Consider the following 11,028-nt stretch of genomic DNA (forward strand, 5'->3'; position numbering starts at 1 on the left):
GGGGTTTGGAGAGTGGAGGATGGCAGTGCAGGGGGCCAGAGGGGGGGTAAGAATGGGCTGTCTTTCTCGCTCTCTCTCTCTCCCCTCTCCGTCTCTCTCTCTCTCTCTCTCTCTCTCTCTCTCTCTCTCTCTCTCTCTCCCTCCCTTTGCATGTGTTCAGCTGCTCCAGCTGTCGGTCTCCCCACTCACTCTCTCAGGGTCATACAGGCAGGAGTTTAAGGGACCACTTCTGTTCGCCAGCTCAGCCGGGACGACAGCAGCCAGCAGAAGGACGCACTGGTCAGAGGGAGACTGGGAGAGAAGACCCACAGAAGACCCACTGGAAAAGAGTCATCCGTGAGTTTTCCTGTGTTTCTTTAACGTCTTATACAAACGTAAGACGAGAGTCGTGTCAAACAGAAAACAGGCAGACAAATTATCATGTTTGCGAGAGTTTTAGGGAGAAGTAACGGAGGTGAGATGTACCTCTTACCCACTTTTCTGGTACAGGCCATACACGTCACAGTTGCACCGCTGCTCTGCTGTCTGCTCTGCTGTCTGCTCCGCTCTCCCAGCTACACTTGGCTCCTCACAAGAGGCAAGATAATGTGGCACACAGTCTGCAGTTCGCCGCTCGGCTCTGTGTTTGAGACTGAAATAGGGGGGTAGACAGGAAGAGAGGCGATGAGTCACAGGACATGTATTATTGTACATTATATTGCAAAATTCTTCCACCTCATCCCTCTTGTAAAACTTTTAAAGCCAGTGTCACAAGCTCAGTTTTCTTAGTCACTCGGCGGAAACTACAGTAAGAGAAGAAGGTCTGAGTTGAATTCCTGAGCGAAAGCAGCAGCTTCTGTTACACAAGAGGAACAGGTGCCAGCATCAAACACACAGAGACGACCTTAAAACCTGGATGACACCTCAGACAGAGCAGGATGCTGCCTTATTACTATCTGACTGTGTATTTTACCACAGTTTATACAGCTGCTCCTAATAGCTACCACGTGACAGCTCCACCACCTCTGTAGTGACTCAAGTGGGATTCTGAAGGCAACAGGAAGGAGCGCTGTTCCCTTCAGCCCATCATCTCCTGCCACATTGTCTGCAAACACTGACACATCTCAGCCCTTTACCAGTCTTCACAGAGGAGGCCAGAGCAGCACGGCCACTGGGATTTATCACAGGGTGTGGATCTTTCCTGCAGGCCACAGTCCGTCACTAACAGTGGAGATTCTCAGAACAGGCTGATTGTGAAGGTTCACTGCCACAATGGTAACAGAGCACAGCTGGAGAAGCTGGGCCACCGTGTTCTCAGGCTGCTCCACGCACAACCGAGCAGAACAACACGAAGCTAGCTATGTATATACTACAAGACATGACCATCCTCTGTGTGTGTGTGTGTGTGTGTGGTCCAACTGTGTGTTTTTCCTGGTCCCTATGTGGTCACTTTTATAGGCCGCCTGACGTTTTGCTTGTTAAGTTGTGCCGACTGTGTGAATTTAAAAATGGGTCAGTCTGTTGTTACTGAGGCCAAGACAACCTCCAAATGGTGATTATATTAGATCAGAATTATTTTATCATGAGATGTAATCTGAATAAACACACAACACATGTTTTTTAGGTATGAGTCACATCTGCTGCAAATAATTATTTTCATGATTGAATATTATTTCTTGATAACTTGATTGATCATTTGGTCTGTGAAATGTAAGCAGGTAGTGAAGTGCCCTCCACAATATCCTGAGATCCAAGGGGATGTTGATTGTTTTGTCCAACCATCAGTTCAAATACATACAGTCAATCATCATAGAGGATTTAGAAAAGTAATATTCTCATTTGAGAAGGTGGGACTTATGAATTTGATGCATTTTTGCTTGAAAACTGATTTAACCATTTGAACAATTATCAAAATTGTTGCTGATTAATTTTCTTGTCATCAGCTAATTTATTAATATAAATCGACTGATTTCTTACTAGTAATTACATTTGATTATAGTCATTTTATCAGCACAGGGGATGTGAACATGACACGCAGCAGGTGTTGTGCAGCAGCAGCAGCAGCAGCGTTAGCGAGGTGGTGTTACACCGGACCTGAGTCCCTGTCAGCGATGGTCCAGACCTACACGGTGAACTTCTGCACCGGGGCCACATTCTCTGACATCTTCCTACACAGTGAGGAGAGATGAGAGGCTGGGGGGGGCAGTGGCTGGAGATTTGGCACCAGCTGTCCTCTTATGTGAACCATAGGGGGTTTCCCAGAACCTGATACTCTGGGAACCACTGCCATGGCAGGGCATCCCAGCTGAGAACTGGCGCCCACATCCTCGCCACGGGCATTCCAGAGGTCCACCGCCACTTGATCTGCAGCGGCAGTGGGGCAACACCCATGCATCCTGTAGCCCACACTGAGTAGCCAGTGAGCGACTGGACCCCGGACTGATGGTCAGTTTGTTTTCGGGTGGTTTCGGGTCACATTCTTGCTGGTTGTAAGTGGCTGCTCAGTCAGTTCAGAGAGGTCACGTACTGTGGTAGTTGGATTGCACAGTGGTATGTGTTACCGTCTGTGCTTACAGGGTGAAGGCATGTTTTGCTGCTTTTCACCACGCAAAAGTCACAAATGGCCGGTGATGTCATCCCCTGAGTATTTGAGGTGTCCACGTCACCCTGCGGACTTCTGTTTGTCCAAACGTGAAATACAACAATAAGCAGTGCCTGTAAATGCGGCCTCTGGAGTTTATATCAGAGCGTGTGTCTATGCACGTAGACAAGCAGTGATTATAACTTTCCTGTCATGTATTTTAACTGGAGCTCACTTACTTCACAAACAACACTTGCTTAGACTGTATTTTCTTTATTCCTTCAGTTGGCCTGATTTCTGTCTGGGTCTTTTTGTCTATGGGAGCTGGAATAAGTGATTTGTTTATGTTTAGCTGAAACACTTATAGCCTCTCTCCAGGAACATTAACTGAAGGATGGTTGTGTCTCTGCTGGGAGAAAAGCCAAGTCCTGCAGAGCACAGAGCAAACATAATACACTGTAAATCTACCTCAGAAATACACCACACTCTACAGATCATAGCAGAAAAGAATTAAAAGTGCCTTTTATCCCTAATGGCCCCTTTCTGAGTGTTAAATTATCCAGATCCCAAGGTTATAAATGATCATGATATTTTCATCTTATGCACACTGGATATTATATTTTGTGTTACGATGTCCTAAAAGACTTTCAAAATCACAAATGTTATGAGTTTATATTAGTTTATATTAGTGTTGTTGCAGGACATGTTGCAGCTTTGTCATTCTTTGTGGTGACCTCATGTAAATAGCAGCAGAGCTTTGCACAACTGAGCAGCTTTTATCAGCCTCATAACTGGAAACACCTCTGTGGACATGCGGGACCTTTAATCTAACTTAATACATCATCTTTTACAAGTGAATCACCTGTTTTTGTAGGCAAATCAAAGTCAAAAGTAAATAATAACTTCAGTTGTATAAATGGAAATATTTTGTAATTTCCATCCCTGACAAAGGCTGATATCCTCTTAAATTACAGCATCTACATATAAGGAGATTCTCTGTCACAGAGACAAATGAACTTGAAGTTTATCTCAGAAACTGAAGCAGCTAAGTAAGAGATGCTGATTCTGTGGGGTTTATGTGACACTGCTCTGACACGCAGTGAACCGAACCTCTGGAGGAAGCGCTCAGCGAGACTATCATTCCAGTGAGTTGTAGTGTGCCAGTCTGCAGACACAGAGGGCTTTCTGTGAGCAGCTAATATGAAAGTATTTCTGTGATGTTGACTCGGTTATTTTCAGCTGAAGGATGGAATACGTCACGGTGTTTATGTTTTTACCTGGCACAGTGATTTATTCCATTTATTCTTGCTGCGATCAAGGGGGAACTGTTTGGTTGACAAACAGTGAACCGAGTCCAAGAACCGAAGTGTTTGTGTTCTGACTGGCAACTTAAAAGCTGACTGCAGTTGATTTATCCATTTCTGTGGGAACAGCTCACAGCGAGTATGAATCAAACCATTTGTGATTTCTAATGAAATCTATTTTTATGTCTTTTTTTTTCCACTTCTCCTTCTCTCTGTCTCTGAAACACAGATACCACTTGCTGGCTGCTCTGTACATCACACAGTCTCGTCTTCAGGGCGCTGCTACCTGTCGTCTGTGTGTGTGTGTGCGCATGTGTTTGTGTGTGTGTCTGTTTGTGCGCATGTTGTACGTGTGTTCCTGTCGTGTCTCCCACCATTTAATGCATTAGTATGCAGGGTGCTTGTGTGTCAAACTTGTGCGTGTGCATATGTGTGTCTGTGCTCCTCCGCAGTGTTATTTCACAGCCATCTACAGAAAGTGACACCTATACGGTAAGGACGGACGAATCTCTCTCCTTCCTTCTCTTCTCCTCTCTTGCTCCTTTCTTTTTCTTTGCATCTTCTCTTTTATTAGATTTCACAGCTGTCAGGTGATGTTACGTCTTTTTTTGTTGTTGAAATGTTGCCCTCAAATCCTCTTTATTACCTCTTCTCCTCCTTGTTTAATATTCCACAGCTGTTTTCCACTGCTTCCAACATTTTATAGTAGTCCTAACTGGGGGTAATTTTAGTTTTAATTCCATGTTTCTTTAGGCCTCACTTTTTCTTTCCATGCCACTTACAGCAATACATTTTCTTCCCAGAATGATAATGACCCTTTTTCCAAACAGTGGCCTTCCAGTCTTTGTTTTTGAAGTGACATTTGGCTTAGTGAACACAGTTTAAAATGTCATACTTCCTTTAACAGCAGCAGACTTCTTGTCTTTTTGGCCCCGTGCTGCTACGTGAACACAGAGGAAACAAGTTTCTCTGTCCTCTGCTTCTTTTTTTATGTCCCACTACTGGGGAATTTATTATGTATTATGAATATATTATGCAACTTTTACTCAGAGGGACTATTCACATCTTTCTTTCCAATATTTTCTCACACTCTCTCTGCTGCTTTTTGTAGGAATGCACAGATGGGTATCACTGGGACCCTCAGACTGAGCACTGCAAAGGTAAAGCTCTCTTTTACCTGCAGTAATTCCACTTCACCGCCCGGTTCTCTTGTACAGTCACAGTCTCTGATTGCCCTCCTGCTCTCCAGGCTCTGCCCCGAGTTATTTCAGTACTTAAATATCTGTTTCTGCATCTCTTCTCAGACATAAACGAGTGTGAGACCATTCCAGATGCCTGCAAAGGGGAAATGAAGTGCTTCAACCACTATGGAGGGTACCTGTGCCTCCCCCGATCTGCGTCAGTCATCCCAGCTCCAGAGCCCCAAATCGTGCCCACCGAGCCCTTTAACCCCTGCCCTCTGGGCTACGAGCCGCAGGGAGACAGCTGTGTGGGTGGGTGTCTGGTTTGTATGTCTGGGGGTTAGAGGTGGACAGGTGGCAACCGGATGATGGTCATTAAGCATGTGTGTGTGTGTGTGTGTGTGTGTGATTGAGTAAATTTATTGTCGATGGCCACAGATTGTGAGGGACAGGTGGCCGTAGCAGGTGTTGGGACTGGAGGCAGCGTGTTGTTGCAATCTGTGTGGGTGTGAGTTAGTATGAGTCCACGGGGGGGGTGGTGGTGGCAGACAGACAGTGTAGGAATGTGGAAGATTTCACACAAGGACAGCTGCTGTGTTTCAGGAACCGAGAAACCTACTTGAGCTGTAGGACGGCGAGGGGGTCATCTGGGTCTGCATGAGACAGCAAACATGACTCAACATGATGTGTTACTCTCAGCTGTCGGGGGCAAATGAGGGGAGCAGAGTGGCCCCCGTCTGCCCTCAAACAATCACAGTGTATCTGTCAGGCTGCTGTGTTTTGAGCTGTTTGTCCCTGTTTCACTTCACCCACAAACACAGATGTCGATGAGTGTGAGCGGGTCGAACATGACTGCCAGCCCAGCCAGCAGTGCATCAACACACTGGGCGCCTTCACCTGCCAGTGTCCAGATGGTTACCGCAAGGTTGGCACAGAGTGCATCGGTGAGATAACCTGAATTTATCCTTGAACCAGTGTAGGTTTAATTATGGAAAATGCTTGAGTGCGTGGCCTGTGGTGACGTTAGCTCCAGCTGCAGGGGTGAGTTTAATATCCTCCTCATTTCTCTCTGTCAGACATCGATGAGTGCAGGTACAGATACTGCCAACATCGCTGTGTCAACGTCCCCGGCTCCTTCTCCTGTCAGTGTGAACCTGGTTTCCAGCTGGCAGGAAACAACCGCTCTTGCATTGGTGAGTGATGTAACATCATTTAGGCCATTTAAGTAAAAGTATCAGCACAACAATATAAAACTACTCTTGTACAAGTACAGGTACTGCACGCTAAATCTTACTAAAAGTATAAAAGTAAAAACTGCAAAATATAACAAAAGTAAAAGTATTATCATTATCCAGCAGAATGATATTAGCGTAATATTTGTATATGTTGTATAATGGGATTATTATTACTGGTGTGTGATCATGTTAGGAGCATTTTAATGTTGTAGTTACTCAAAGTACTGTCAATTTTCACTACTTTTTACACTGCTATACTGTTATACACTGTATTAAAGCTTAATCTGCACTAATACACCATGTCCTATAAACTAATTAGGGCTGCAATTAATAATTTTCATCAATATGTTAATTTTTCATTAATCATTTCAGCTGTAAAAGTAAAATCATACAGTATATTTTGTGGCCACAGCTGTCAAATAAATGTAGTTTACAATATTGTAAATACAATCAGTATATTTTCCTCTAAAATGCTCTAAAGTAAAAGTATAAAAATCACAGATTTAAGTACAGTTAGCTCAAAAACGTAGTTAAATACAGAACTTGAGTTAATGTACTTAATTATTTTCCAGCACTGAATGTCTGTAACATTATTTCCTCATCACAGGAAATAAAAAGCTGTGAATACATATGAATTGTGTCATCAATCGTCTCTTGATACTGAAAATTGTTTCATTTAAATATTTGATTTATATATTTACGATATTACAAAGATCTTCATCAGACTTTGTCATGTCCCCGACAAAAATAAAAACTGAAACATTAAATATTCGTGGCTAAATGAATCTGCCTCATCAGTTGCAGTTTGATCTCATTTAATTGACAGCAGTGTAACAACAACCCCCTCAACTGTCGTTACATACTGATTTATTATTTGTAAATTGTAATTGGTGCAGACGCACAGTGTGTGACATCACCTCACTTTAAACCAGTGAGAGAAACAGCACTGATAGAAATCTCATGGTGACGAAACCTGAAGTGTTTCAGCTCTGGCAGTAAAGCAGTTTGTGTTGGATGCCGTCGTTTATAGTAATCATCTGACAGAGGAAACGTTGATCCAGGACTTCAAATTTATTTGGAGCTTTCATTCTGATCTCTGCTTCAGTTCGAGTTTTTGATCCAGAACCTATAAAAGATTTTAGGATGTGTTTTGCTTTACGCAACATTTAAATGTTACATCTACAGTGTACCATAAAATGTCCCTTCCCTCCTCTCAGATGTGAATGAATGTGACATGGGTGCCCCCTGCTCTCAGAGGTGTTACAACACATATGGCACCTTCCTCTGTCGCTGTGACCAGGGCTACGAGCTGGGGCCTGACGGCTTCGCCTGTAACGGTGAGACGCCCTCTCTGTCTGTGTTTCTGTGTGAATCTGTCCGTGGTGAACCGGTGGACGGTTAATAAAACCCCAACTTGCAATTTGACAGACATCGATGAGTGCAGCTACTCCAGTTACCTATGCCAGTACCAGTGTGTGAATGAGCCAGGCAAGTTCTCCTGTGTGTGCCCTGAAGGATACCAGCTGCTGGGAACCAGACTCTGTCAGGGTGAGCACACCTGCCCCCGTCTCCTCCCAAAACCAACACCTTCCTCTCCTGAGTCAATACTAACTCATTCTTTGACAGCAGCTCTCTTCCTGTTCTCTCCCGTCCTGTTCCTGTTGGGTCAAACATCACGATCTGTTTTTCCTCTGCAGATATAAACGAATGTGAGACGGGTGAACATCAGTGCACGGAGGCGCAGACCTGTGTGAACATCCACGGACGCTACCAGTGTGTGGACTCCAACCGATGCCAAGAACCGTACATCCAGGTGTCTGAAAAGTGAGTGACACCTCGTGAAAGCTTAAGTGTGTTCATACACAAACACACACTTTCACACACCTTTTCCCAATTACTCAAATATGTGCTGGCCCTCAACACAGAATATAATCAGCCCCTGTTTTGAGTATGGCTCAAACTGCACGATTACCCCAATTACTTTTTCCACATATGAGTCCAACTCTGCAACCTTTCCTTTTGAACACGGCCCAGTGCAATAAGAAAACTATTACGGTTGTGAACAAGTGTTGGATTGGTAACAGGTGTGTGTTAGTATTAACATATCCCTGAAGACTTGGTAAAATAAAATGTGCTTTAGAAAAACATGAGGGAAAAAATGGCTACTGTTCAATATTTGTTTAGATTGTAGATCTTTACTCCCTCTGCTGGTGGATTTCAGAATTACTGTTGATGTTTTTCTGCTCCTACTGTGGTGGATGGATTAATGTAGGTGCCCAAAGGGTTCAGGGGCCCCAGGGTCAGAGCCTCTGGGCCCCTGGCTCTTAACATTTTTTACTGTAAAATTATGTTGCATGATGACTAGAAAAAGATGCAAAATTACTACAACAGACACACAAATGACCACAAAGATCAAAATCACTGACTATTTTTTTTCCATTGTGTGTGTCCAGCCGCTGTGTGTGTCCCGTCAGCAAACCCGCCTGTCGAGAGCTGCCGTTCTCCATCGTCCACCGCTACATGACCATCACCTCCGAGCGCTCCGTCCCCTCCGACATCTTCCAGATTCAAGCCACCAGCGTCTCTCCAGGGGCCTACAACACCTTCCGCATCCGCTCCGGCGATGAGAACGGAGACTTCTACATCAGGGTGAGAACTGGTTCAGATCTGACCTGTAATCAGGATGTCAGGGTCACATGGATATACTGACACAGGAAAGACGTCTCATTCAACACTGAACGCTCATCTGTTAGTTAATAGTGTGGCCCATTTATCAACAGCAGCAGAAACACAGATTTTAGATTCAGTATGACTTAAACTCTCCAAGGATACAATTAACTTTGATGTCCATCACAAAGAAACGTCCATAAATCTGCTTAGAAATCAGACGAAACATCCTCCAGAACTGAATCATCAGGCTTTTACGTTTTCTTCACTGTCAAAGTAATTCACTGATCATTGTCAGTACATCCAATAGTACACAGCAAACACAGAAACAATGTGCTGAACATTAAGAATTCAGTGAACTTACTGAAAAATAGAGGCTAAAAAAAACACTTTTAAAAGTTTTTAAATGTAATTTGACATCCAAAAAGCTGGATTAGCTACACTGTAGGTTCACCTTGTAAACTGGCAACTGAATGTAAATAATGACAAACAGTGAACCTCTCCTACAATATTGTTAGTAATATTATATTTCAGTTATAAAGAGCTTCGCGGTTCAAACATGCTTAATGTTTACTTGTTGGTATAGAAATGTAAAAACTCACTCAGTTCCCTCTGTGGTAGAAACGAATGCAGTCATATTTGTTTTGTCTTCTGCAGCAAATCAATAATATCAGTGCCATGCTGGTGCTGGCCCGCGCTGTGTCAGGGCCCCGAGAGTACACGTTGGACCTGGAGATGGTGTCAGTTAACCCTCTGCTCAGCTACCACGGCAGCTCCGTCCTCAGACTCTCCATCTACGTCGGGCCTTACAGCTTTTAAAGAAGAAGAAGAAGAAGAAGAAGAAGAAGAAGAAGAAGAAGAAGACAGGAGGGAAACAGAAAAAATGGAGAGAAAGAGCTGGAGAGAAACATGGATGCCAAATAAAAGAAAAAGAGGCTGTAAAAAGAAGTGGTCAGTGCAGTTCAACCAGTCACTGTGATGTTACACTCGAAGCTTTTTGTACTTATTGTCCAAAGAAAGCCACACATTTGTCAGCCCACCATCGTGTGTGTGAGAATATACCCACAGTACAGTTCACAGATACATGTAGCAGTAATGTCTCACAGATAAAGGGCAGAAATAATGAGTCCAGTCAAATCGGCTTCCCTGTTTTATCATGAGATTTATTTCTAACTTCACACCTGCCTGGCAGCGTCGCTCTGTGCTCGGTGTGAACAAAGGGTTTTTATTTCATCACACGTGTTCAGGGTGAAAACAAATCTGTGTGGTGCAGTGATTCACGCCCAGCGTCACTACATTCATCTGTTTTCACCAGTTTACATCCTTATGTCCGGTTCCACTCTGCTCGTCACTTTACTCTGGTCAGCCCTGTTTCCTGTTGACAGACATGATTCAGCAACCACTCAGATCAGACCTCAGCATCCACCCTCCTCCTCCACCCTCCACTGTTCATTCCTATGTTCCAGCTCTCCATAACTGCCATTTGTCAGATTGTCACATTGCTGATTTTGTTGTACTTTGTATTTTTAATTTTTTTTTTTTTTTTTTTTGGTCTAAGATTTAAACCCAAATAAAACAATATAACTTTACATCTCTGTGTCTTGGTGTTTATTCTGCAGCACCATCCCTCTGCAGCTGCTAATGTTATTTAGCCAAAACAGTTTACTGATTAGTTGATTAACAGAGAACTAATTAATAATTATTTAACATTTTCTACTTTCAGCTTCTCCAGTGTGAGGATTTACTGATTTTCTTTGTTTTATATCAATGCAACCAAATATCTTTTGATTTTAGTTGATTGACACGTTAACACTTAACATTTTATAGATAAAATAAACAAAGAATGATTTATTTTCGGTTTAATCAATGATGGAAATAATCATTAGCTAATAATCTTTACTGACTGTGGTTAAAGTTGGTTGAATGTTCCCAGTGTTATTGTTAAATCTGATGCTGCAGTATCAGGTTGTGTTGTTTGCTCTGTATGTTTAGATGGATCCATACAGCAGAGTTTTGTTGCTTGTTTAAGTGTGTTGTCAAGTGTAGGACGGTCTCAATGTTGTGGTTATTACTAACTATGC

The 11,028-nt window shown here is 43.2% G+C and overlaps 1 protein-coding gene across 1 annotated transcript; it reads left to right on the forward strand.

Annotated features, from left to right (window-relative positions):
• Positions 1–172: 172 nt before the first annotated feature.
• On the forward strand, positions 173–10,536 carry efemp2a (EGF containing fibulin extracellular matrix protein 2a). The gene is made up of 11 exons (XM_071457746.1): positions 173–336; positions 4,094–4,356; positions 4,976–5,024; positions 5,169–5,357; positions 5,867–5,989; positions 6,122–6,238; positions 7,498–7,617; positions 7,709–7,828; positions 7,978–8,104; positions 8,734–8,929; positions 9,605–10,536. Exons 2-11 carry the CDS (start codon positions 4,255–4,257, stop codon positions 9,764–9,766), a joined length of 1,305 nt encoding a protein of 434 aa, XP_071313847.1. The 5' UTR covers positions 173–336; positions 4,094–4,254; the 3' UTR covers positions 9,767–10,536.
• The last annotated feature ends 492 nt before the right edge of the window (positions 10,537–11,028 follow it).

The sequence above is a fragment of the Trachinotus anak genome, unplaced genomic scaffold (assembly GCF_046630095.1).
Source record: "Trachinotus anak isolate AG129_WGS33_773 ecotype Australia unplaced genomic scaffold, CSIRO_AGI_Tana_v1 ptg000021l, whole genome shotgun sequence".
Taxonomy (NCBI): Eukaryota; Metazoa; Chordata; class Actinopteri; order Carangiformes; family Carangidae; genus Trachinotus; species Trachinotus anak.

What these genes read in the sequence shown, in the direction of transcription:
- efemp2a (XM_071457746.1), top strand. Translation starts at nt 4,255, where the DNA reads ATGCAGGGTGCTTGTGTGTCAAACTTGTGCGTGTGCATATGTGTGTCT. An exon ending in CAGAAAGTGACACCTATACG is followed by an intron (nt 4,357 to 4,975) that starts GTAAGGACGGAC and finishes TGCTTTTTGTAG; the next exon opens with GAATGCACAGATGGGTATCA. An exon ending in GGTTGGCACAGAGTGCATCG is followed by an intron (nt 5,990 to 6,121) that starts GTGAGATAACCT and finishes TCTCTCTGTCAG; the next exon opens with ACATCGATGAGTGCAGGTAC.